At 50.9% G+C, this 26,581-nt stretch overlaps 3 protein-coding genes across 4 annotated transcripts; 1 reads left to right on the top strand and 2 right to left on the bottom strand.

The window, feature by feature from the left end:
* Positions 1–6: 6 nt before the first annotated feature.
* KLF1 (KLF transcription factor 1) lies at positions 7–3,601 on the bottom strand. The gene is made up of 3 exons (XM_074350654.1): positions 3,427–3,601; positions 1,929–2,769; positions 7–674 (listed from the first exon to the last, which is right to left on the bottom strand). The coding sequence occupies exons 1-3, from the start codon at positions 3,511–3,513 to the stop codon at positions 499–501; spliced, it is 1,104 nt and encodes a 367-aa protein (XP_074206755.1). The 5' UTR covers positions 3,514–3,601; the 3' UTR covers positions 7–498.
* Positions 3,602–7,699: 4,098 nt separating this feature from the next.
* On the top strand, positions 7,700–14,044 carry GCDH (glutaryl-CoA dehydrogenase). 2 transcript variants are annotated; one of them, XM_010954183.3, is made up of 12 exons: positions 7,700–7,853; positions 7,947–8,076; positions 8,166–8,201; positions 8,507–8,650; positions 8,826–8,888; positions 9,133–9,303; positions 10,091–10,220; positions 10,302–10,518; positions 11,045–11,148; positions 11,425–11,550; positions 11,893–12,053; positions 13,497–14,044. In XM_010954183.3, the coding sequence occupies exons 2-12, from the start codon at positions 7,986–7,988 to the stop codon at positions 13,568–13,570; spliced, it is 1,317 nt and encodes a 438-aa protein (XP_010952485.1). In that variant the 5' UTR covers positions 7,700–7,853; positions 7,947–7,985; the 3' UTR covers positions 13,571–14,044. The 2 variants fall into 2 exon arrangements, with proteins under 2 accessions (XP_010952485.1, XP_074206754.1); XM_074350653.1 differs by lacking the exons at positions 7,700–7,853; positions 9,133–9,303 and having other exon boundaries at positions 7,864–8,076.
* On the bottom strand, positions 13,240–25,165 carry SYCE2 (synaptonemal complex central element protein 2). The gene is made up of 5 exons (XM_010954184.3): positions 25,052–25,165; positions 24,302–24,417; positions 15,736–15,943; positions 14,503–14,691; positions 13,240–13,411 (listed from the first exon to the last, which is right to left on the bottom strand). Exons 1-5 carry the CDS (start codon positions 25,064–25,066, stop codon positions 13,364–13,366), a joined length of 576 nt encoding a protein of 191 aa, XP_010952486.1. The 5' UTR covers positions 25,067–25,165; the 3' UTR covers positions 13,240–13,363.
* Between the last annotated feature and the right edge of the window lie 1,416 nt (positions 25,166–26,581).

The raw sequence follows: 26,581 nt of genomic DNA, 5'->3' as shown, positions 1-26,581 counted from the left end.
CACAAAGTCAGGCCAATACTGAAGCTTTATCTGGGAGGGCGTTTTTACAGGACCCATAACCATTCACAGCAGATGCCAGTCACTGTGGAGCTTCAGGAGTCACAGTGTGAAGATTTCTAGAATCAGGGTCCGTGGGAAGCCTCACCCGACAACCCCTCCCGCTGTCTAGGCAACCTGTGAGCTGGTCTGATGGTCCAGCTCTCTGAGGGTCTGTCTCTTTGTCAGAAGTATATAAGTATCCATCAGAGTCCGTTTATTTGGAGATCTATTTCACTGGGTCTATGAGACCATACGTGACTGTGTGGCTCCCTGTGGCCAAGGACATGTGGGAGCTTCCGTTGGAGGTTCACCCTAGTCTATGGGCCAGTCCTTGATCTTCTGGTGGATGTGTGGGGCCAAGAGTCCAGACGAGGATTCATTCAAGGGAAAACCATCTTATGTAGATCCGCTCTTGTCCCAACTCCATTACCTAGGAAGGTCCAAGTGCTAGGGCAGGACTCAAAGATGACGCTTCATGTGCAAGGCCAGGTGATCTGAGCGCGAAAAAGCGCGCGGGCAGAGCTGGCAGCGGAAGGGGCGCTGTCCGGTGTGCTTTCGGTAGTGACGGGTCAGCTCGTCCGAGCGCGCGAACCTCCAGCCACAGCCATCCCAGGTGCAGGCATATGGCTTCTCCCCTGGGGGGACGAGGGAGCCTTGAGTGCCACTGCCCACCCTGGTCCCAGGGTCTTCCCCTGCATCTGGCTGCACTCTTTTGCCCAGCTTTGGCCAGAACTAGGATGAGGCAAGTGAGGTGCCTAGATCGCGAAATTTAAGGAGGCACATTCACTCTCGGGGAGGGCCTGAACCTGCACTCAGCTCTGGCCTCTGCGACCCCGACCCTTTTTCTTCTGTACCTGCTGGCACCAGGTCCATTTTCATTTCATGGACATAAGTCGCATCCTCTACACCACTATCCCTACTTCCTGTGCCCTGGTACCCTGCCTTGTGTCCAGATGCTGCCCCAATCTTCGTCCTTTGGCAGTGTCCCCTGTGTTCTAACCCCTCCCTTACACTAGGGGACCCTCCAGGTGCTGCGCAATCCTACCCCTGGCCTTGGCCCTAGAACCCCGAAATCCACCTGGTCTTCCAGGCCCTGTCTCTGGTGAGTACACTGTGCCCCTGCTAGGCTTGGGTCCTTCTCCTTGTGTCCCTGGACAGGTCTGTACATGTGGCCCCATCCTCTGTGCGTACCGCTAGCATAGGCCTCATCCCTTCTCCCCGCCTCTATTCCACGTTCTCGCCCCTGTTTTCGGCTCCTAAAGACCCAGCTTCTCCTCCTATGCCCACCCTCCTCAGTTTCCCAGCTATTTACCATTACTCTCCTGGACCTACTTCTGCGTCTGGACCCCTGAAACTAACTCTGCCCTTGTGTCCGATCTCCTGAGCTCCAGTATGCCAGTCTGGCTCCGCCTCCTTTATACTACTGGCTACAGCGCTTGACCCCCAAGTCTGCTCCCGCTGACCCCACACCTGAACCCTATGTCTTTGGCCCCGCACCAGGTATGCCAAGCTTGTCCGTTCCCTGCAGTCCCTCCTCTAGCCCCGCCCCTACACAGCTTGCAGGGCTTTCTGCTCCTCCGCCCGTCCCTGGCTCAGGTTTTAACCGTCAGTTCCCTGAAATGCTTCCTGGGTTTTCCGGGTCCTCCTTCAGTCCCTTCCCGCCTTCTGCACTGCTACCCGTCCAGCTCCTGACATTCCAGGCGGGTCCCCAGCTTCCTCTGCCCAGCCCTTTGCGCCGAGACTTTGCTTTAGCCCCGCCTTTGGCATTACGGGTCCGCACCCTGAGGCGGGTCTTCGCCTCTAGCCACGCCCCTTGCTCCTGGTTTACAGCTTTTCGACCGCTCTCTGCTCCCAAGGCCCCGCCCCTGCGCCAGGCCCCGCCCCCTCACCCGTGTGCGTGCGTAGATGCGCCTTCAGATGCGAGCTCTTCGTGTAGCTCTTGCCGCAGCCCGGGTGCGTGCACGTGTGCGCCGCCTGTCTCTTGCGTGCCCACGATCGCCGACTGCGCTTGGACGGTGCGGCTTCCGCAGTCCCTCCTGGGTCTCCTGTGGTCCCCCCGAGTCCTGCACCCGCTGTCCCGGGTCCTAGACAACTCAAGAAGGAGTGGGGCGTGGCGGGGCCGAGCGCTGGCGCCGGGAGCCCGCGGAAGAGCTGAAAGTGCCCTTGATACTGGGACATCGGGTACAGCGCGGGGTACCCGGATAGTAGCCCATAGGGGGCGGCCGGCGCTGCAGGCACTGAAAGCCCCGTCCTCGGGTAATAGTTGCTAGAGGACCCCGCACCCGGCCCCGGGTACATTGGCTGCAGCGGCAGCGCCTTGGGCTCCGGGGCCGGGATCATGGCGGGGCCCACAAAGGCGTCGGGGGCTGGGGTTCGTGGGGCCGGGCGCACCCAGCCCGGGTGCTCCTCGGGACCCAAGAGCCCAGCCACCAGCCCTGGGCCTCCCGCATACGCGCCCTGAGTCTCGAGAGGCGGTGGGAATTGCGCCCCGGGGCCCTCGCCAGGCACCAGAGCGCAGTTCTGGGGCGCGCAGATCTGGGGCGCGCCGCCCGGCTCTGGACACGGGAAGTTGTTGAAGAGGAGATCCAGGTCCCAGGGGGTAGCCGCGTCCCTTTCGTCGTCTTCGTCTTCCCTGGGCGTGTCCTCCAACTCAGGCCTCACGTGGAAGGGTGGCCTGGTGGAGTCGGGTGGTCCCGGGCCCAAGTCTTGCACCTCTTCAGTGCGCCACCACTGTGGGAGGGAGCCCGTAGCTGGAGGCTTCAGTGAATACCAAGGTACCCTGCCCAGAGGCGTTGGGGGCCTGATGCCCTGATGGGGCAGACTGGCCGGAGACTCAGTAAAGGGGTGTTGTTTGCTTGTCTGTCATGTCATTCTGTCCCACTGTCTCACACTGCCCGCCCCTCTCCAGCTCCAAGGACAGAGGTCTATCGGGTCAGGCTGAAGACAGGAGATAAGACTTACATTATCTGGAGTCACATTCCAGGCATGGGGGAAGGGGTGGCAGAGCCAAGAATGGAAGGCTAGGGGAGGCTCAGCCTTGCCTCAGTTTCCCCCCCAGAATCTCTCTCTCCTTCCCTGTCCCTCAACAAGATTAATTCCGAGATTAATTCCTGGATGTCCCCTAGACACGTCCGCAATTTCCCTCTGGTAATTGTGGTTGTCCCACTAAGCCTAGATCCCCATGTTGTTTGGTTCCCAGACTCAGTATTTTATGACAGAAGACTAAGTCTAAGCTTTTAGACTAAGTTCAGACCCCTGGCTTGCACTGAGGACACCCAGTCCTGTCCAGATCTCTGAGTTCCAGGACAAGATGCAGACCTGATCCCCCAGCTCTGTGGCCTCAGCCTGGAACCCCAGCCAGCCCATCTAGACCCCACCTGACCCCACCTTGAGGAAGTCTTCCTGTGTGTCCGAGAAGGGGCCTAGGGCCGTCAGCGTGCTGATGGAGGGCAAGGCGGTCTCCGCTGCAGCCATGGCTGGCTGGTGCCCACCCTGGGACTCAGGCCTCCTCTCCCTTGGCGACCTCGTGGGCTCTGAGGTTCTGATGGCCTCTTGGAGGGCTCCTCTCTGCCCTCAGCTCATTGGCTGCAGCCCCTGATAAGGGGCAGGCAAAGGCGGGGGTCACCGTTTCTGGGGAACAGACCTCACTGAGGTCTGTTTGGGGCTGAGCCTTAAAGATTGATCCTGTATCCAAAGCCAATCAGATATTCAGGGGCTGGGGGTTCAGGGGCTGGAGGTTCTGAGGTTGGGGGTTCTAGGGTTAGGCAGAGTGAGGCACTGGGTTCCCAAAGGAGAGACTTGGGGTCTGCTCTCAGTTACTGTCCTGGAGAAGGAGTGACGAGCAGAATGGAGATTCTGGGAAGGAGCTTCGAGACCCTTGCCCCTGACCAGGGCCTTGCAGCTTTCCCCTTCCCCAGTAAACAGCAGCAACTGTGCTGATGGCGGGACTTGGCATGAACTCCCTGCCAAGCCAGGCATTATCAGACTCCCCAGATGTTGGAGGCTGCTATCAGGTGGGGGCCCAGAACAGCCAAGGCTCTTTCCCCAGTGAGTGAAAGGGCTGGGGGATGGGAATTAGCTTGGTTTTAGCTTTCTTGGGCTGTGATCTCTCTGGTCTGAGACTAGTGGCAGGAAAGACCCCCCCAATCAGCCATCACTGTCTGCCATAGACACCCCCCTGAGTATGGCTGTGTGGGGGCTGGGAAAGTATGAGTATGCTGCATGAGTATGGCTGTGTGGAGGCTGAGACTGGTGCAGTTACAGCTGCTCCAGTGTGATGAGGGCTGGGGAGCAGGTGAGCCCCACTCCTGGGTGGGATGGGACCACTGGACTGGGTCACAGGAAGTACCTGACCTGCAGGAGACCTGGCTGCTGCTTGAATTCTACCTAATATGGGGGAGGAATATGAGGTTCTGCACCAGAGACCTCCACTGTGGTGCTGAGGGAGTCCAGGTGGGTGACAGAGACACACATCACAGACACATAATTCATAGTCACACACACACACACTGTGTGATTACGTACTGACACAAATTCCCAGTCCCTAAATCACACACCCCATATGGTCCCTGCACATATAACTGTATATCTGTGTGTCATAGAGACCATGCACAGACATACTATACCCAGGCCTGAAAACAACCATATACTACATCAGTCGTACAATATTATAGTCACACAATCCTTCAGATGTAGAAGTCATAATCAGGCTCTGACAATCACACAGTTACCCAAATCACACACAATCACACAGACACAATAAGGCCACAACTGAACAGATACACGGAGATTCCTGGGTATATTGTCACAGAACTATAATAGATGCAGTCACACAACCCCATCAAACACAGATGAAGCCTCAGACACAAAAGTGTAAAACACATCAATGCAACCCACATTCATAAGCATACAATAATGTAGTCATGCACACAGTTTTACATCAGGCACAGACACAGTAACACACAGTACCATATAAAACCAACAACCTTACAGAATCACAGCCACCTGTCTCTGATACAGTATGTAATTAGCCACACAACTGCACAACTAGTAATGCCAAACAATAGGGGGCGCACCCAAACACAGACACCCACACTAACATGGAATTAAACACCCTGATAGTGAAAGGCATACAACCTTACCGAGATGTAGGCACGTCACACCACAGACACATCCAGAGTTGGGGCACCATAAATGTATCACACAAAAAGACAAAAAAATGATGTGCTGCAAAAGGGGAGGTGGGGCAAAAATGTAATGTAAAATCCAGCTTGGCAAACCCACTAGGATGACTAGTAAAAAAAAAAAAAAAAAAGGAAATAACAAGTGTTGGTGAGATGCAGAGAAATGAGAACCATCACACACTGCTGGTGGTGCAACTACTATGGAAAACAGTTTGATGATTCTTCAAAAAGTTTAACATAGAGTCACTGTATGATCCAGCAATTTCACTCCTAGGTATATACTTAAAAGAATTGGAAACAGGTACATGAACAAATACTTGTACACCAACGTTCACAGTAGCACTAGTTACGATCACCAAAAGGTGGAAACAACCCAAATGTCCATCAACGGATGGATAAACAAAATGTGGTCCATCTATACAATGGGATATTATTCTGCCATAAAAATGAATTAAGTTCTAATACATGTTACAACATGGCTGAAACATGCTATGTAAAAGAAGCCAGTCACAACATGTCACATGCTATGTGATTCCCATTTATATGAAATGTCCAGAATAGGAAAATCCACAGAAACAGAAAGATTAGTGGTTGCCAGGGGCTGGGAAGGAGAAGGAAATGGGGAGTGACTGCTTAATGGGTACAAGTCTCCTTTTGGGGTGATGGAAGTGTTCTGGGACTAGACAGAGATGGTGATTGCACAACGTCGTGAATATACTACAAGCCACTGAACTATACACTCTAAATGATTTATTTTATTTTATGTGAATTTCACTTCAACAAAACTATGTGGTTGAAATTAAGAGTGGTCTCCTGGATAGGAAAGCAGAGTCTCTCTTGGGAAGAGGTCTCCTTGATTTAGGATAAGACACTAACAGGCATGTTTGGTTCTGAAAGGTGAGGCAAGAGGATGAGGGTTCAGAGAGGGGCAGTGGGGCATCTGGTTGGGAGATAAGGCCTTTGGGAGCATGTAGCCAGTACAGATGATGGTCTTCCAAGATAGCCTGAGACTCTTTGGGTTTCCTAGTGTGTATGCTGTCATCACCCTCTACACCCACTGTGCATCAGAGAACTCCAACACCCACAACAGCTCCAGAGCAGGGAGCTTTGGCTAAAGGAAGGGATGGAAAGAGGGAGGCCATTGGCTCCAGGCAGAGGGAGGTGCCCAGAATAAGAGCTATGCAGAATCCTAGACATTTCAGGGTGGTGAGGGGCTTACTCCCTGCTGAATGAGAAGGAGGGTTCAAAACATTTTATTTGGATATTAAGGGCAAAAAGGGCCCAGAAAGTGGAAGAGTCTGAACACACCCAGTCCCCAGGCACTTGGGGATAAGCAGGCTAGTGATCACATTAGGGCACAATCTCACAGTTATTTCTATCATACTCAGCCAGAGACGATGTGTGAGACGGAACACTCTAACACACAACTACCCAGAGTGTCTATGTGGGAAGAGGTTTTCCTGGGTGGGTGGGGTGGCGGGGAGGCTGTCCTGGGAAGCAGCAGGCTTGGATCCCAGTACTGGTCCCTGCTCTGCACCTGGCCCATTGTGACTCTGAGCAAGACCATTCTGCTTTCTGGGCCTTATTTTCCCCAACTGGGAAATGAATGGGTCTTGGACTTTCAGATATAGTCAAGCATGATGCATTCAGATTCGAAAGCACACCAAACAGATGCTCATAAAAGTGATCTAGGTGAGCACAGCCACTCATTCAGGTATATACTCATGTCACACTAAAGCTCACAATCACACATAACTGCACATAGACTGACACATACAGGTATACACAATTGCACAGATATACACACAAATATCTAGTCATATTCTCACAAAGATAACAGCCAAACCCAGAGAGAAAAATCATCAAAACACAGTCATGCACATAGTATCACACAGACACATGACCACACAGAATATCATTACACAAGCTTACAATTAGACAAGAAACCAAAAAGACATTCAGTTACATAGGCACACAACCACCCATAGTCAACAGCCCCACAACGTCACAGTCAGCCCCACTCACATACAGATACACAGTCACTCAGGTTCAATCAACCGCACAGAATCACAAAGCACAAGGAATCACACCAAGTCACTCGCAGTCACATGTGGCTACACATGCTTCCTGCGACAGACTGGCAGACAGCTTGGGCTGAGATCGCTCACTGGAACCCACCTCCCCCTTCCACACACAGCGCCCCATTAAAGGAGATGTCGAGTTCTGCGCTCCTGGGTTCCAGGACTCATTTTTCTCGTGCCTCAGTATCCTGGTTTAACTTCTGACTCCCACTGCACACGCCCCCTACTACTGACCAACCAGGAGTGGGCCGAGCCCCATCCTAAGGCCAATCAGAGCAGGAATACAGTTGGCCAATTGGGTCGGCGCACTCGCCTTCCGCCCCGTCACTGTTCTGCTCCTTAAAAGAGGCTAGCATGCCGCGGCTTGGGCGCGTCCGCTTCCACCCGCAAGGCTGCCATAACCCTTTTAAAAACAGAGCCGTGAAGGAGCTGGGTACTAGGACGAACCAATGACAAGCCCTATTCATCCTCTACCCCGCCCACCCTCGCCGGAGGTCAAAAGCCGTGGTCAGTTGCTTTGTATCCTGTGCCGTGAGCCGAAAGGCTTCAGGTGAGGACTGGCGAGAGGGGCGAGGGGCGAGGGGTGCAAAGGGCTAGGGCAGCTGGTGGGAGCTGCTCCGCTCAGACGCCTCCACTACTCCAGGTGGGCCGTGGTTGTTGCGCTCGCCCACTCGCTGCCCACATGGCCCTGAGAGGCGTCTACGCGCGGCTACTGAGCCGCGGAACCGACCTGCGCGTCCTTCGCTCATGGAGCTCAGCGGCGGCGCAGACGGGTCAGTGCTGGGCCAGGGGTGGGACGGGGAGGGAGAAACTTGAGGCTCAGGAACTTTCCCGGGGTAATTTTCCCGTTCTGTGTTTTCAGAGAAGGGCGGGAAGACGCAGAGCCAAACAGCCAAGTGTAAGGACCCCTCGTCGCGCCGCGCGTCTTCTTCGACCCCTTGCCCAACTGTCTGTCCGTCCGGATGGGCTCTGTCCCGGAATCCGAGGGTAGCCCGGGCGGGGAGGCAGGGCCGTGGCCAGGGCCAGAGGCGCTGAGGCAGTGAGTTTCCCGGAAAAAGGCTACTTTGTCAGTCCTGTTTGCAGCCCACATTTGTTGGGAGCGAGACGAGGGGTGAAGGGGTGGGACTGAGGATTGAGGATTCAGTGGGGTGTGGTGGTTGGGTGGGCCTGAGTAGAGTCCTACCCCCTCCAACTTCGCCTCAGCCTTGCGGCCAGAGTTTGACTGGAGAGACCCACTATTGTTGGAGGAGCAGCTGACAGCAGATGAGATCCTCATCAGGGACAGCTTCCGCACCTACTGCCAGGAGCGCCTCATGCCCCGCATCCTGCTGGCCAATCGCAACGAAGGTGCCCAGGCAGGCGGGTGGGCCCCCTGGAGCTCTTCCTGCTACTGGAACTGCACCCTCTACCATGCACATCAGCTCTGGCTGCTCTAGCTGGGCCTTTGGGCACCTCTGGCCCTGGGGTGGGGATTCCAGTGGACCAGGACTGCGCCTGAAGTTGTGCATCTGTCCCTTTGCAGTTTTTCACCGGGAGGTCATCTCAGAGATGGGGGAGCTTGGTGTGCTGGGCTCCACTATCAAAGGTAGGGTCAATTTCTCTCCACTGTGTCCTGGCAAGTCCCCTCCTTTCCTTGAGCCTAGTTTCCCAGCCTGTAGAGAGGCTGCTATCCTGTCTGAAAGTGGCCGTGGGGATGAAACTAATAAACCCTTGTGAATTCTCCTTAGGTGCCCATATATAGCTCTGTCTCTTGGGCCCCAGGAGTCACTAGTCTCAGCTGGGCAGGGCTTTGTCCTCCATTGCCCTGTTTCTGCCCTGCCCCCAACCAGGGTATGGCTGTGCTGGAGTCTCATCTGTGGCCTTTGGGCTTCTGGCCCGAGAGCTGGAGAGGGTGGACAGTGGCTACAGATCAGCGATGAGTGTCCAGTCCTCCCTTGTCATGTACCCTATCTACGCATACGGCAGTGAGGAGCAGCAGCAGAAGTACCTGCCCCGGCTGGGTGAGCAGCTGCCTGTGGAGCCTGATGGAAGGAAGAAAGTCCCAGTGGTCTGAAACTCAGGAGTGTGGCTGTCCCCCAACCCTGCTTTCTATTCACACCTCAAGGATATCACCAGTGGCCACTTAGGGTCCCTGCTAGACCCTGGGCCTCACCCCCACATTTGATCCTGCTAGCTCTCTCTCTCTTTTTTTTTTTTTTGGTTAATGGAGGTATTGGGGATTGAACCCAGGACCTCATGCATGCCCTCTGCTACTGAGCCATACCCCACATCCTCCTCCTAGATCTCTCTTAACTCTACCTCTTTCTCACCACTATCATATCCCTCATGATTCACTTTCTGTGCTCCCCATTCCAGCCCAAAGTTTAAAGTCTGAAGTCCCTGACTGGGTCCATGAGATCCCACGTGAACAGGCCTCTGCTGACCTTTCCACCTCATCTCTGGCCATTTTTCTGACTGCTCCTTCCCAGCTACTTGGAATTCTCAGTTGTATCACTGGGCTTTTGCACACCTTGTCCCTCTGTTCTTCTCCACACCTCTTCCTGCTTAACTCCTTTTCACTGCCCTTCAAGACAGTTTAGATAACCCCTTCTTGACTCCTGTGGGGGCCTCTCCTCATCATGGTATTGTAATTATGGCCTGGGTAAGACCTGTCTCCCCACCGCCTGGGAGTGCTATGAGGGCAGGGCCAGACCTGCCTTGTCCTGGCTTGGTGGAGAGGACGACAATTTTCAGGAGAGGGAATGAATGGAGATCAGGCAGCTTCATGACCCTGTCTCACGCCTGCAGCCAAGGGGGAGCTCCTGGGCTGCTTCGGGCTCACAGAACCCAACCATGGGAGTGACCCTGGCAGCATGGAGACCAGAGCCCGCCACAACCCATCCAGCAGGAGCTACACCCTCAATGGGACCAAGACCTGGTGAGGGGTCTGGGTGCCTCGGGCAGGTGGGCAAGGGCAGTAGGTGGTGGCCAGACCCCTCACTGTCTGTCCCACCTCCAGGATCACCAACTCGCCTGTGGCTGACTTGTTTGTAGTGTGGGCTCGGTGTGAAGATGGTTGCATTCGGGGCTTCCTGCTAGAGAAGGGGATGCGGGGCCTCTCGGCCCCCAAGATCGAGGGCAAGTTCTCTCTGCGGGCCTCAGCCACGGGTATGGTTATCATGGATGATGTGGAGGTGCCAGAGGAGAATGTGCTGCCCAAGGCGTCTGGTCTGTCGGTGAGCAGCAACCACCTTAGGAACTGGTATGAGGCTACCTACTGGTTCACTTTTCTTGGGCAGGCTCCATGCTGGGGACCCAGCTGGGGAACAGACACACAAAGAGCCCACACCGTAGTGATTTTGAGAGGCTCATTGATGTGTAGAAGCTGCCCCACCATCTCACTCATGCTGGCTCTGCCTGGGACACATGGGCCTGAACCAGCTTAATCCTTTGATGCATGTGCATCTTCCTGTCTCCTTACATCAGCCCCTAGATCTGAGCATCTAACTCAGATCCTGGGCTGGGTAGAACTGTAGAACTGTGTGCAAACCCAGAGTCTGCAGGCAGTGAGCAAGACTTCATGAGCATGAGTTTTGGTGCCAGGGTCATGTGTGACTTAAACAGCCGCCCTGAGTCAGTCCCCCGTTTACACTGACTGCATGTCTGGGGTGTCTGGGGAGAGGGCTTCCCCCTACATAAGAGTTCTGTACAGGGTCTCTCAGCTTCTCTTGGTGGGGCTGAGGCCCCCTCTTAACCCTACAGGGTCCCTTTGGCTGCCTAAACAATGCCCGCTACGGCATCACCTGGGGCGTGCTTGGAGCCGCCGAGTTCTGCTTGCACACGGCCCGGCAGTACACCCTGGACAGGTGTGTGGGGGCTGCCATGAGAACTCCTGAGGGTGTGGCGGGGCTCAGGTTCCATCTCAAGCCACCCCCCCAGCCCCTGTCCACTAGACCTAAGTTCCCCGCTCTGTGAAATGGCCTAAGAAGTCCTGAGCAGTGAGTGGCTAAGTCAGCGGCAGGGCCAGAGCGAGCTGAGTGGGGGCTGAGGCAGCCTGGGAAGGCTTCCTGGGCCTGTGGGACCCTGGGATGGGACTGGGGAGTGGGCCCCCCCCCATACTTACCCTGACCTTGTCCACCTAGGATCCAGTTTGGTGTCCCACTGGCCAAGAACCAACTGATTCAGAAGAAGCTGGCAGACATGCTCACTGAGATCACACTGGGCCTTCAAGCCTGTCTGCGACTTGGCCGCTTGAAGGATCAAGACAAGTAGGGGCTGTGTGTTTGGGGAGAAACGGGGAGGAGGTGTGGCAGGAGGACCCCGTGCCGCTTCTGGGCATGGTGGCAGTTGGTCCTGGAGAGAGAAGTCCTTCTCTCCTGGTGGCCCCTGGGGACTCATCCCTTTCTCTCTCCCTTTTGGCCTTGATGGCCCAGGGCCACCCTGCCTCTCCCTCATTGGAAGCTTGGTGTCTGCTGCTGCGACCGTAACCACTCCCCACCCCACCCCTGGCCCCCAGTTGGGTTGGCCCAGGGCGTAGGGATGCCTGGACACCCAGCGCAGGGTCAGTTCTTTGTAATCCAGTGCTTATTGCCTGTCTGTGCTGTTCCCAGGGCCACCCCAGAAATGGTCTCCTTGCTAAAGAGAAATAACTGTGGGAAGGCCCTGGACATTGCCCGCCAGGCCCGAGACATGCTCGGGGGGAATGGGATTTCTGACGAGTATCACGTGATCCGGCATGTCATGAACCTGGAGTCTGTGAACACTTACGAAGGTGAGGGCCGGATCCCTGGAGGGGGTGGAGTGTCACAGTGGCCTCACTGGGGAAGAGGGGCAGCAAGGAGGGGAGGGGAAGCAGGCCCAAGTCCTACTCCCAGCCATCACCAACTGGCGGTGTCAATGGGGCAAATCTCACTCTGTGTCCCTCATCTGGAGTGGCTCACTGGGACTGTGGAAGTGAAACACTCCCAGTCCTTTCTCCCATTATGCTCTGGAGGAGGGATGTTCCGAAGCCTGCTTACAGCTTCCTCCGGCATCCCCACAGTGGGGCCCAGTGCCCAGTGAGCTGGTGAATGCAAGGCAGTGAGAGTGCAGCTGCACCCTATTTTATGTGAGAAAGAGAAGAGGTAAATCATTTTCAGGCTGAGGTGTTTGTACCTGGCAACTGGTGGTGACTCACATGGGGCCCAGAACCCCTTGCCTCGTGGGAGGACAGATAAAGAAAATGATGATTAAAAAGAAAAAAGATGTACAATTCCAGTGTGAGCCATACAGAAATAGAGGGAGATGTAACAGGTGCTCAAATCTCTTAGGAAGTGGGACCATGTTAAGCTCTGAGGGAGGTGTAGGAGCTCCCTGGGCAGAGATGGTTAAATAGCATCCATGTGCTATTCTGGATGGAACGTTCCAGAAACAGCAGGGGGGTGATCCTACAGGTGCGAGAACGACCCTGAGGACAGGTACCCTGAGGACAAGCAGGGTGGATCTTCAGATGACTTTATGCAGGGGAGGGGCAGGGTCAGATTTGCACCTTTAGCAAGAAAACAGTTATTTTGCTCCCTAAAAGGGAGGCCATGATCTCTGCCTTCCACCCCTGGGAGCTGAGGAAAAGCAAATGCAAACACTGAGGGCTGTAAAGTGTTACCTAGACGTGAGGGCATGGGATGGGCTGTGGGGCAGTGGCTCCAGGATGTTGGGGGTCAGATGGGACAAGCAGTTGTCTCATATTTGCTCTCCCATCCCTCCTGTGGGTGAGGAGGGGCCTGATATGTTTCCACAAAGCCCATCAGCTCTCTCCACTTCTGCTGGAAGGAAGCATGGCTGGGTTGAAAATGAAACATTTAATCAACTGTGTGGGGTTGGGGGTGGAGTGAATCTGTGGGAGCATCAAAGCTGGGCCAAAGGCGGGGGCTGGACTTCCTGCAGTTTTGGGCCTGGCGCAAGGAGCTTTGGGTTTTTGTTTGTTTGTTTTTTGCCAAGATGCATTACAGAACTCTGAAAAACAATTTTCTCATCATAGCCTAAACGGTGGCCTCTAAGCCTTCCCTTGGTGGCTGTCACTAAGAGGGGCTCTCCTGGCAGCTGTCAGCATTCTCCATCTTTGTGGGTCTGTTCTTCTTCCGAAATAGTAGCCTGTGGGGGGGACATGAAGATTGAATTTAAAGGGAGGTTGTGAGCCGTTAAGACTCCAAACCAACTCTGCATTTATCTTTCCCAGGCACTCATGATATTCATGCTCTGATACTCGGAAGGGCGATCACAGGGATCCAGGCGTTCATGGCCAGCAAGTGAACACACTTCACCCGGGAGCCTGGGTGGTACCAAGCTCCTTCCCAGGGAGATGCTGTGCTCTGAGCTGAGCCAGAGAGGTGGCAGATGGAGCCAATTCTTATGGTGGGAAGTGAGAGACACTGATTTTTAAATATCAAAATTTCCCTTTTGAAGTCATTCAAATGTGTTCCTTAAAAAGAAGAGGGGACTCTCTGTACTGAGTTTCTCAAGCCACTTTTCACTATGGATGGGAACAGACTCACTAACCTTGGAACAGAAGCTTCTCTTGACAGGGTATCAGGGAGAGGGAACGAGAGTGACACGGAGGCAACTTGTGAGACCCACCTGGTGTCTGCCTAAGCAAACTACCCCCCCAATACACACCCCAAGAGTTCACTGTGCGCCCTCTGACCCTCTCATGTGGGGTAAGTGCCTTATGCTGGACGTTGGAGCAGAGCAAAGGGGAAGGAGAGATAATAAAGTCTGCATGCTTGACCCCACAGTGTTGGACACATTTACTTGTAACCACTGAAAGTTATTTCAGTCACAGGAAAAAGGAACACGGGGCAGTGAAGTGGGCTGGGACCTGGCGGGGATTTCCCCTGCTCCCGAGTGATCTGGTCTGTGGCTGAGTCCTGGGCTCAGCTGTAATAAATAAACCTGGTTAGGCACTGCCCAGGGCTCCGGGCTGAGGGCAGAGGGGACTTTGTCCTTTCTATCACCACAGAGCTGACACAAAGCATGGGAAATGATGGTCCAGCTCTCACATGACAGGGGAGCACAATGTCACAAGTGAGATGGGGATCATCACGGGTTTCGTGGTGGTGGTGGCCCCTGTGGGGTTTAGGGCGGCAGGGGCTAATGCCCCTGCTTTCTATTGACATTGATTTTCATCTTTGCTGCTATAACTCTCCTTCCTCAGGCTGCGCCCGCATGCGTGAGTTTTGTCATACCTCAGGCTGGACGCACAGGTCTTTGTACACGGTCTCCACAGTGTGGCACACTTGTTTGAGCTCTGTTTCCAGATGACTGATCTTTGCCATTTTCTGGGTGAACTCTTGGAGCTTTTCCTGAATGATCTTGTTGTGGTGATTATAGATCTGATACATCCTCTCCTCTAGCTTCTCTGTCAGGTCCGAAACCTTTTAAAGAATAAGGTGTGTTTTTGGAAAAGCAAACAAGAGGCATCACAAGACATTGTTCTAGATGGCTCTTTAAGATTTCTGCAGTTTCTCTTATAAAAGTGGTAAAAACAACTCCAGTGACTAGGGGTGAAACTGCCTACAGGTTAAACTTTTCTTTTTAAAAAGCAAGGTGCAAAATTATGTAAATAGTATAAGCTCAAGCAGGTTAGGAGGAAAGTACACAGAGCAGAGACTAGAAGAAAACATGCAGCCAAGTGGCTCTGGGTGGTGGTATCATATGAATGTTTTTATATTTTTTCTGCCTTTTTATATTTTTCTCTACTGTCTAAATTTTCTATGTACCAGGTAGGTAGGGATGGGGGGCGTAAAAAGGGAAAAAAGTCAAGTCTGTCATTGAGAGATGACATGTAGAATCAACAAGCTGTCCCACTCACAGGATCCATTATGTATTTTTTTTTTTTTAATGGAGGTACTGGGGATTGAACCCAGGACCTTGTGCATGCTAAGCATGCGTTCTACCACTGAGCTATATTCACACCCCCCCCCCCATTATGCATTCTGAAGAAGCATCAGGGACAGCCATTAATATCAGATCTGAACATAACATCAGGCTTTGTTAGACACAAGCCCCAGGCATGTCCCGGGACCTCTACTCTCCTGTCACAAATCATTGGACTTCTGGAGGACAGATGGGAGTAATAACTCAGGTTATGCCTCAGCCCCCTACTCCCACAGCCGTTAGCCCTGGCATGAAGTAAGGGGCTGGGCTGTGGGTACAGACGGATCTTGGCTCTTCATCCTAGTTTTTGGACTTGGGCAAGTTATTTCCAAACCTCATTTTTCACATCTACAAAATGGGTTCTATCTCTTTGCAGGATTGCTGTCAGGATAAAATGAAGTACAATGGGCAAATTGCCTAGCACCATGCAGTGAACATGACAGCTATTGCCTTCATTTCCCCCTGCCCCCGCCTTTCACCTTTTGCATGAGGAACACCCCACCTTCACTGGGGCTTCACAGTGAGTGTGAGGAATCTCGCACCTTGATCTTGAGGCTGTCTCTGAAGTTGGTCATGAGTGCGTGGTCCTTCTGCCTGCTCTCGTTGATATTCTCGATCAGCTCCTGGGCCCTCTTCTTCAGGATGTCAATGCTCGAGTCCAGAGAGGAAAAGGGTCCCGACTTTCCTTCCAGCATCATCAGCTGGCGGTTGGCACTGGAGGTGGCGACAGAGGGGCTAGAAACCTGACTTCTGAAAGTATAGGAAACTGAGATCAGCGCCAAACTCTCCTGAGAGTGGTCTCAATTAGCTCTATGGTGGGAGGAGAAGCCGTGTTGTGTGTCTCTCATGGGTGACACTTGTTTATTTCATTCATATACACCCCTGAGAGGCAGGGACGGCATCCCCATCTTATAACTGAAATCAGACCCAGAAGCACAAACAAAATCTGCCCAAGTTTCCAGTACAAGGAGATCTGCCTGACTCCAAAGCCCACAGTTGTTTTATTACACCAACCTGCTGCTTTGAAATAAGCATCAATTAAAAATAGTTTAGATGCTTTCTTAGATGATCTTCCCGTCACCAACCTGCTGCATCTTTTTCCATCCCTTTCTAAATCTGGGTGATGCTCACAGTATGCAGACCATCTGGGGCCAGTGTACCTGCATGTCTCTGCTCCTACCCGGTGAGGTGGCCTGTCAAGAGGTAGTTATGTTAAAAAATAAAAATTTAAAAATGCCCCCCTAGACAGTTAGGTCTGTCCCACACTGTACACATGACTATAATGATGCAATTCAGTTAGCTTGTTAGCTAGTGAAATGGTGAAAAAGTGACAGCTGTCTAAAGCTTAATGGAATGAATAAAGAGCTTAATAAAACAACTATTAAATCAAGTATGGGGGAGACAACTATATATGGGGCAAAGAACATAAAAATCTAGAAGGATTCTGTATACAGATCTCTTTGTCAAGGCCTGTGAGTTTTCACTCTGCTTTAGAAACATGAAAGTGGAAATTGTGAGTAACGCATTATGAATGAGGTTCATGTAAAAAAAAGTTGCAATCTGCTCAGCAGACCCAATGGTGATTTAAATTAAGAAAAAAAATTATGGTAAGCTCCCCCCCTATTTCCCTGCTTTATCTGCCACATACCATGCTAAGTTACATGCCTCTTCTTGCTACATCCTCATTACCACGCTTTGGGGTCTGTCCCTATCATCTTTACCCCATAGCTGAGGACACAGGCTCAGAGCAGTTGTGTCACTTTCTCAGGATCACCAGCCAGTCACTGGCAGAGCTGGGTGTGGCACCCAGGTGGACTGACTCCCTGAATCCTCATTTCCCCTGGGCCCTTAGTTTCCTCCTTACCCCCTGAGGTGCTTCCAGCTCTGAATGGCTGAGACTCGGAGGTGACAATACAGCAGTTCCTCAATACACCGGTTCACACACAATCATAGAGTCAGCCATGACTGCAAGCCAGACACTGATACTTAGAAAAACACATCCTGATTTTCAGATGCTTTCTCCAGACAACTATGTTTCTTGGCTTTTCCCCAACTGCCTGAGCTCTTCCTTTTGGCTCAGGATACAAGCACTTTGAAACTTGGATGCACAAGAGCCACGATAGCCACGGCTCTCATTTGCACAAAGGTCCTCAGGCCTGAGACACTGGCTGTGTCGTGGTCCTTATGTTTTCCTTACCTGATTGCTTCTTGCCCCTGGGCTTTTGCATGTATTTGCTCTCTGACCTGTGAGACCTAGCCCAGACCACTGCCTCCTTTGAGAAGCTAGCTATGACCCTGAGCCCATCTCTACCACTGTGTGCTTGTCACTGTTAAGACCCTTCTCTCCCCAGAGGGCTGTGTCCCGTTTACCTCTGCATTCCCAGCATCCAGCACATAGTTAGTCCTCCACTGTTTCTTGAATGAATGAAAGATAACTTCCCTCTGATTTATGCCTCCTTCCTCTGGCTTCACACAAAGCATGCATGTTCATCTGCCTCCAAGCCCAGACACTTGTGTTCAGTGCATTTGTCAAGACGAGAAAGTGTGCCTCTGACTGAGGCAGGCATTTTATAGCAAAGACATATCAGGTAGAAAACAATGGACCAACTAAAGGCTCCCTGAGCATTCTTGTTAAAAAACATTTTGCTGTCCCCAGTACCTATCCCTCACGTGAAGAATAATGAAAGCATTGAGTAAATGAATGAATGACGAGCAAGGACTTTCATTATCATCCACACTTCCACGTCTCCCAAACATCATCACCAGCCCACGCCTAACTCCCAAGCTCCCAACAACACACCTGACTGCCTCTGGGTCTTCTCCACTTGGCTGTCCCAGAGGCATCTCAAATGCCTCTAAATTTGCACATCAACATTATTTCCCCCCAAACCCAATATTGTCTTCCCTGCTCATTTCCTTGAATGACACCAAAAGCCACCTGGTTATCAACTAGAAACTTAGCAGTCAGCCTGGAGCCTGGCTTCTCTCTGTTCCTCTGTATCCTGTCACAAAGTCTCATTTCTATCTCCTTTATTTCTCCCAAACCTATCATCTCCTCCATTTACAACCATTTACAACCCCATGCCTATCACTCTCATCTGGGCCCTAGTGATCTTAGACCTGAAATCTGATACTGCACTCCTGTTCCTGCTCCCCAGCCTCCAAGAGCCCCCACCAACCACAGGATCAAGTAAATTCCCTAGCACAGCACAGCAGGTTTTCCAGGGCCCTGGCCCCCACTTCTTTTCACCCTCCACTCCTAGTGATTTGGAACCTTCCACAATTACACCAAACCCATCAGACTTCACCTGAAATGATTTTCCCTTTCTGTCAACTTCAGAAGGCAACATTCTGAGCATCTCCACCATACTTTTGCTAACTAATCACAGCACTGCCAGTTTGTACATGTCAGTTCCCCCCAGGTCACCATGTATGCTCAGGGTAGGGACTGCATTGCACTCATTCCAAAGGCATCGCAAATGTTCATGTTCCCAGAATACCTAAATGAATGAACTTCTGCCTCAGAGCCTGGTGTAACATTCTTGCTCTTGAGCCACTTTGTACCTGCAGTTGCTTTGTTATCCCAACAGTGTAAGGATACTGAAATTAAAATCAATGATAGAACCCGGTGCTTCTTTTTGTGTAATTGCTCACAAACTGCTTGAGTTGCTAACTGTTCAAAGTCACTCCTCTCTCTGGCTCAAGGGATGAGGCTGGAACTGGTCTTTGTGGCAGCTACACAAATGGTGAAAAATCACTTGAATTCGGCTCATTCAAATTTCGTTGTGGGACAAAGGCCTGCATCAGATGTCTGCAGAGAGCTGCTTGATTTCCCCCAACCTCTCCTTGGGGGATTGATTCCTTTCCATTTCATTTTTCTTAATATTCAGCAGCTGCATATTAATCAGGATGCTAATGAATCATAGGCTTCCCTGGGCCTGCATTCACCAATTAACTTTAATAAACAAAATGCACCATGTCCTCTCCACTGGCTTCCCCCATTCCCGGGCCTGCTTCTGTTGCCCAAGCCTGGATGGAGGCCAGGGAGTGGAAGTTGGCCCAACACAGTAGGCCCCTTGTGCTCTGGGTTGGGCAGTGGGGGGGTCGGGGTGGGGGCTGTGAACACATCCCTGTGCTCATCTATGATGGTCTGTCCTTCTACGGAGTCCCTAATTCGGCTTCGAGGATTAGGACATAGATCCAAGCCAGGCCCAGCCTGGCAGGGGGCCCGGGAACGGCAGAGGAAATGGGTCTAAGTGAAGAGACCATCTGTTCGCTCCAGGTAAAGCTGTGATTGGCAGGCGTGTGAGCCAGAGCCGCCCGCCGGTGGAGCCCTCCCTCCGTGGCCTCGAACAGATATACAAGTAAACAATCCGCCAGCCACTTATGACCACCGCAGGCAGCAGTCCCAGGAGGAGAGGCAAGCTAATCAAACATTCAAGGAGAAACACAACAGAATCTCTGGCGCTTGAGCAAAATGATGTTTTGCTGAAGTACAGCCAGGAAGGGGGAAGGTTTGAATCGAAGCTGCCGAGCCTGTTCCTTTCACCCTCTGCTTTCCTCTCCCGAAATGTGTTCACATTTTAATCATGTCACTGAGAGTCTGCTGCTGGATCTATTAACTGGTCCCTGCACTGGTTCTAACCCATCTGTTTCTAGGCCCAGAGCTCTTTTGGAAATCCTTGAAGTCTCTCAATGATTTGCAATTTTCTGTCTCCTCACCACTTAGATCCCAGTCTAAATGTGCTACTTGCAGGAAGACATTATCAAACAAACTACTTCAGCCATTTCCTTCTTTTTTTCTGGTCACCAATTGACAGCACACACCTGGAAACCATTCCACCCAGTGGCCTGATTTACAACTGAGGAAGCTGGGAGGCCAGAGAAAGCTGGCTTTTTGCCTGGAGTCCCCAGGGCCCTGTCCCAAGCCTCATTCTATCCCCAGGTGAGGTGCTTCACTGGAACAGTGACTCCCATCTCCAGCCCTGGCCCCACCATGAGTTCTGAGTCAGAAAGTCCAACCCTGTCCTGGACGCATACATGTGCATGTCTCCGGCCACCTCATACTCAACAAGGGCGAAATGGAACTCGTGTTCTCACCTCTGCCAGGGAGACCACCACCTGCTGCAAGCCACCTCAAGCCAGAAATTGAGGAGCAGTAATGTGCTGGTAAGCATTTAGCAACTGGCTCTCTGGGTGGGGAGAGGGGGGAAGCCTTGATTTGTAGTGTTTGCCAATTTCCATGGTGCAAAGACTCCTACTATAGCCAATTTCAAGCTACCAACATGAAATCACTAAATGCCAGGTTGAGAAGAGATAAGTAGAACTGGCTCTTGCTAGGAGGAGCTGGCTCCAGCACACTGAAGCTGGGAGACAACCTCGGCTCATCCTCTTCCTCATGCCTCACAAAATGACTGCCCCCCGCATCTTCTCTCCATCTACCCTGCTAGATGCCACCCTCTCAGGAGCCTCCCACCTCTCTCCCAGGTCCACTCATGCCCTCTCTCACGCATTCTCCACAAAGCAGCCAGTGTCTTTTTATAACAGGAATGCATGTCACTTTTCTGACCCTCCTAGGTATCTACCTAAGAGAAATGAAAACTGATAGATGGCTGTTCATAGCAGCATTGCTCACAAGAGCCAAAGAGCAGAAACAAACCAAATTTCCATCAGCTGATGAATGGATAAATAAAATGTGATAGATCCATAATATGGAATATAATTCGGCCACATAGAGGACTGAAGTTCTAATACATGTTACAACATGGGTGAACCCTGAAGACATCATGCTCAGTAAAAGAAGCCAGTCACAAAGGACCACATAAGGGTATGACTCCAGTATTATATGAAATATCCAGCAGAGGCAAATCTGTAGAGACAGAAAGTAGAGTTGTGATTGCCAGGGACTGGGAAAGACGCAGTGATGGTTAAGGGGTGCAAGGATTCTTTTTAGGGCAATGAAAATGTTATAAATTTGACTGTGATGGTTGCACAGCTCTGTCAATACACTAAAAACAACTGAATTGTACACTTCAGGTAGGTGAATTGTATGGTATGTGAATTATAGCTCAATAAAGCTGTTACAGAAAAAAATCCTCAGGATCAAGTTCATAGCCAACAAAATGCTGTTACCTGGTCCCTGCTGAGCCCTCCTCCTGCACTCATGCCCCTGCCCATGCCACACGGGCCTGCCTTCAGCTCCCTGAAGCCATGGGCAGGGGCTTTGCATGAGCTATTCTCTCAGCTCCTCTTTCCAACCCCAAGCTTACTCAGCACCGACTCTCCGTCACCTTATGACTTAGCATCACCTATTCGAGGGCACTCATTTAGTGCTGGTTGACCACAGGGAAAACGTTTTCCCAGGACCCCGACCTCTTCTGTGTCAGTACTTGTTCAATATATGCCTTCCAGTCAGATGGGAGCACTAGAAGGGTATGAGGGTTTCTGTCCGATGTGCCCGGGTTACCCCTAGTACCAATCACAATGCCTGACACACTGGCCTTCCCACTGTTTTGTGAGCACACCAAGCTTACTCCTGCCTCAGGGACTTGTAATGGAGGCTCCTTCTGCCTGGAATGTTTGGGCCCATGGGTACCTCCTGGCTGGCTCCTTCTCATGTCACCTCCTTAGAGATCTCCAACTAAACTCCCTGTCACTCTAGTTGCTCCTTCTCTGTTTTGTTTCTTCACATCACTTTGCCACCAGTTAAAATCACATTAAAAGTACTGTCTATCTTTTAGAAAGTCAGCTTGGCAAGAGACCCAGGATAGCCAACACAATACTGAAGGAGAACAATTAAGTTGGAAGACTGATGCCATTTGATTTCAAGATTTACTACAAAGCTACAGTGATCCAGATAGTGTGGTACTGGTGAAAGGATAGACAACATATCAATGGACCAGAAGAGACAGCCCAGAAATAGACCCACACACATATAGTAAACTTATCCTTGACAAAGGAACAAAGAAAATTCAGTGGAGAAGGGAGAGTCTTTGTAACAAATGGTGCTGGAACAACTGGACACCCACATGCAGAAAAACTGGTTAGACGCAGACCTTGCACCTTTCACAAAAATTCTCTCAAAATCGATATCATAGCCCTAAATGTAAAACAAAAAACTATAATCCTCCTGGAAGATATCATAGGAGAAAATATAGATGGCCCTGGGTTTGGTAGTGACTTCTTAGACACAATATCAAAAGAAAAAAATTGGTTAATTGGACTTCATTAAAATTTAAAACTTCTGCTCTGCAAAAGACACTGTTAAGAGAATGAAAAGACAAGAGCCACATTGGGAACAAATCTTTGCAAAACACATACCTGATGAAGGAATGATATACAAAATATACTAGGACACTTTAAACTCAGCAATAAGAAAGCAAACAACCCAACTTAAAAACGGACAAAAGATCTGAACAGACATCTCAGCAAAAAAGATACACAGATGGCAAATAAGCATATGAAAAGATGTTCAACTTCATACCTCATCAGGAAGTTGTAAGTCAACACAACACTGATACTGATACACGCCTGTTAGAATGGGGGAAAATCCAAAACACTGACAACACCAAATGTTGGTGAGGATGTAGAGCAACAGGAACTCTCATTCACTGAGGACAGGAATGTAAAAGGGTTGAACCACTCTGGAATATATTTTGGCAGTTTCTTATGAAACTAAAAACACTCTTACCATATGATCTAGCAATTGTGGTCCTTGATATTTACCCAAAGGAGCTGAAAATTTACATCCATACAAAACCTGCATGTGAGTGTTTATAGCAACTTTATTTATAATTGCTAAAACTTGGAAGCAACCAAGATGTCCTTTAATAGGCAAGTAGATAGACTGTGGTACATTGTGAAAATGTACCACGTGGTATAGAGAATATTATTCAGCATTAAAAAGAAATGAGCTATTAAGCCATGAAAAGACATGGAGGAACCTTAAGTGCACACTGCTACGTGAAAGAAAGTCAGCTCCAAGAGAGCAGGAATTCTGATTTGTTCACTATTGTACCCCCAGCATCTAAAACAGTGCCTGGGCAAAATAGACTATCAATAAATATCTGGTAAATTAATGTGCAGGACAAAAACATCTTTTGAAAGTCATCCGTGACCCTGCTCTTTCTCTTACTCCAACATTGACTCCATTAGCAATTTCTGTTAGTTCTATTTTCTTAAATCTATCCAGAATCTGACCACTTCTCATCAATTCCAGGGATCCACCTGGGATCCACGTCAGAGTCATCTTGCACCTAAATTATTTCAATTGCCTTATCACTGGCCTCCCTGCTTCCAAGCCTACCTTAGATAATCTATTCTCTACATGGCAGCCAGAGGGAGCCTTTTAATACTTTAGTCCAGAGGCCTACAAACTTCTACAAAGGGTGAGATAGGAAATCTTTTCAGTGTTTCAGGCCATATGGTCTCAGTTACAACAATTCACCTCTGCAGAAGCAGCCCTGTTCCAATAAAACGTTATTAACAACAGACCTCACCCTGCTGTAGTCACTTCCTGTCACTTCTCTATTCCAGACTTCTTCATGGGTAATTATCATCCAAAGTCCCATTACCTGTCTGCCTACCTCCTTCTTACTCAGGCTGCTCTAGCATAGTTCTTCCTCAGGGCCTTTGAAGCTGCTGTTTCTCTGCCTGTAGCATAGTTGTCTCTACCCTCATGGTTCACTTGTCACCTCTTCCATGAAGCCTTCTTCGACCCTCTGATCTAAACTGGCCACCTGTCACTCTCTCCCTATTTTTCCCCCATAGCACTTAGCATCCCCTGACTACTTTTTTCTTTTTCTTTTTTTAAATGGAGGTACTGTGGATTGAAACCAGGACCTCATGCATGTTAAGCATGCGTTCTACCCCTATTTCCCTCCCCTTCCCCTGACTACTGTATATTTCTGAGTTTATAGACCTTCTCCTCCTCCAGAATGTCAGCTCACTGCTGTGTCCCCAGCACTTATATCCCAGGCACATGGGAGATGCTGGACAAGTATGAGCAACAAATACACCAAGAGAAGACACTGGTAGGGTCTTGTGGAAGAAAAGGGTGAATGAGGACTCAGGGGTCTGTTTGGACCCATTGGGCTGGTTCTTCCTCACCTAGCTGGTCCCCGACCAGCCTCCTCTTCGCGGTTCTCCTCGCCCTGTTGCTGCTCCTTGCTCTCCCTGAACAGCTGTGGCTCCTGGTCCTTGCCCTCTACGTGGGGCATGTCCACCTGTGAGCATAGCCAGCAATTGAGAGGTCGAAGGAGGGAGGGAGGGCTAGAAGTAGTCAGATTCCTCACCTCCCGCCTCTTCAACCCTTGACAACCCTGTGTGCCTCTGCGGCATGGTGGGGACCCCCAGAAGAGACGGGGGGAGCTGGGACAGGCACCATGAGGACTGGGGGCGTGGGGTAGGGGGACCCTGTGCCAGGGGTACAGGATTGAGATGGGGAGACCCGGAGGGGCTGGGGTGAATGCAGGGGCTCCGGATGGGGCGCTGGAGGGGCTGGGCTCCTAACTGGGGTGTTGGTCGGCTTGAGTCCTTTGAGGAGGGAGAAGAGGTAAGAGAAAAAGAAGAAAAGAAACGGGTGAGGTGCGTTGAGTGTCTGAGTCTCTCTCTACCCTACTCCTGCCACTCGCCAAGCGTGGAAGTCAGTCCTCGTCTGGGCTGAGCGCGTCAGTCACACAGTTGGTCTGTTAGTCAGGGCCAGGTCTGTCAGTCAGGAAATCGGGGCCCAGCCGGACGAGGAGCCACCGATGGCAGGAGACAAGCGACTGGGCTCCGGTCCGCCAGGGAAGCCTGAGATCGCTGCCATTCCCTGTCCGTCTGACCGCCGCCCACGCGAAGGAAACAAGCGCCGCGTACCCCGTGTCGCTCCATCCTGTCTTTTCCCGCCTTCTCGTTTGCGCCCACTGCGCACGCGCCGGTCCCGCCCCTGGAACTCCTCGCCCCCGCGCACGTGCTGAGGCGCACACTCCTGGCCCCGCCCCTTTAGGGGAACTTGCGCGCGCAGCGGGGCGGGGTTGGCCGTTGAGCGGCGGTTAGGTTCTCCAGGGGCTGCGCGCGCAGCCCTCACAGCTGGGAGGAGCCGGTGGCCTCTGCGTGTGCGTGTGCACATGTGTGAGGGTCCAGGAGGGCCCAATATAAGAGGGGAATCCTGCTGACTTTGCTTTCATTGTTTACGTTTCAGTTCCTCTGCTCCTCCCAAAGGAATCTTTCCAATAAAAAGTTCTGACCGTTGCTATTCCTTGATTACAACCTGTTGCCTTCAGTGAAAACATTTATGCAATTACCACCTTGAATCAGTTACCTGCACTTCAAAACCAGAAGTTCCTTGAAAGCATGGCGGGGCTGGCCCTAAAAGTTGGGCCCATACCTATTAATAAAAATAGTAATAGTAACAATAATGAATTAATAGTGAAAACGGTAATAATAATTGGCACACGAGAAGCCACAGACTGGGAGAAAATATTTAAGAACTTGTGCTCAGCATCTACAAAGACCTCTTGCAGCTCAATAAGATAGAAAACTCAATTTTAAAATGGGCAAACAACTTGAAATGGTGATTCGGCCCTGAGATCCGAATAAGCTCAGTGTGTTTGAGGAGAAGCCTGGCCTGGTGGGGAGCAGATGAAGAACTGGACAGGGGCTGGGCTGGGGTCCAAGGCCAGAGGTTTGGACTTTATTCCAACTGACTGGGAAGGAGGTGGGGCTCTTCTCCGGGACACCTATATTTTCTATATAGAGCCATCAGGAATCTGCTCACATTGCTCAACCCCTTCTGTGCAGAGTCCTGTCCCTGGGCACACACACTAGGGCACACACCTTTACACCAACGTTCTGGAGAACATGGGTTTGAATCTGGGCTGCCTCTTACCAGTGGGGGTAATCAGAAAACTGCCACTCACTCTCAAAATTCATCTTTGTCTATTACTGAGGCAATAAAATCTAAAACATGAGACTATTGTAAGGGCTTCAGGGATAGACATCTGGAATACATTAAGAGTTTAATAAACAGTAGCTAACATTAGTAATTTGTGGCAAAGTTCCAAATTAAACAAGATACATCCTCCTCCAGCATCAGATTTGAAGACTGGAGGATTATCTACTGAGAAAAATCTCAGACTTACCTTTAAGCATGCATACCAACACACACACACCAAAAAAAAAAAAAAAAAAAAGCAACAAAAATGCAGAATTTTTAGGTGCAAGGGTTTGTGTAACTTTTGAAAACATGCAAAATGAAACTATGTCTTGTTAAAGTAACACATGTAAGTAGCTAAAGTTTAAAAACACCTGAGAATGATAAAATACCAAATTCTGGAGGTCAACCTTAGTGGGGTGGAGGCAAAAGAAACTAGGACAAGCCCATAGGGTCTTCAAACTATTAGTCAG

This window comes from Camelus bactrianus, chromosome 22 (genome assembly GCF_048773025.1).
Source record: "Camelus bactrianus isolate YW-2024 breed Bactrian camel chromosome 22, ASM4877302v1, whole genome shotgun sequence".
Classification (NCBI taxonomy): Eukaryota; Metazoa; Chordata; class Mammalia; order Artiodactyla; family Camelidae; genus Camelus; species Camelus bactrianus.
This window is presented reverse-complemented; position numbering and strand designations above follow the sequence as displayed.

Coding starts and splice junctions, on each gene's coding strand:
- KLF1 (XM_074350654.1), bottom strand. CDS start 3,513: ATGGCTGCAGCGGAGACCGCCTTGCCCTCCATCAGCACGCTGACGGCC. Junction 2,770..3,426: donor CACAGGAAGACTTCCTCAAG/GTGGGGTCAGGT, acceptor TCCCTCCCACAG/TGGTGGCGCACTGAAGAGGT. Junction 675..1,928: donor GCATCTACGCACGCACACGG/GTGAGGGGGCGG, acceptor TCGTCCCCCCAG/GGGAGAAGCCATATGCCTGC.
- GCDH (XM_010954183.3), top strand. CDS start 7,986: ATGGCCCTGAGAGGCGTCTACGCGCGGCTACTGAGCCGCGGAACCGAC. Junction 8,077..8,165: donor CTCAGCGGCGGCGCAGACGG/GTCAGTGCTGGG, acceptor CTGTGTTTTCAG/AGAAGGGCGGGAAGACGCAG. Junction 9,304..10,090: donor GAAGTACCTGCCCCGGCTGG/GTGAGCAGCTGC, acceptor TCACGCCTGCAG/CCAAGGGGGAGCTCCTGGGC.
- SYCE2 (XM_010954184.3), bottom strand. Junction 15,944..24,301: donor GCTGGTCGGGGACCAGCTAG/GTGAGGAAGAAC, acceptor CTATACTTTCAG/AAGTCAGGTTTCTAGCCCCT. Junction 13,412..14,502: donor ACCTGTGCGTCCAGCCTGAG/GTATGACAAAAC, acceptor TCCCCCCCACAG/GCTACTATTTCGGAAGAAGA.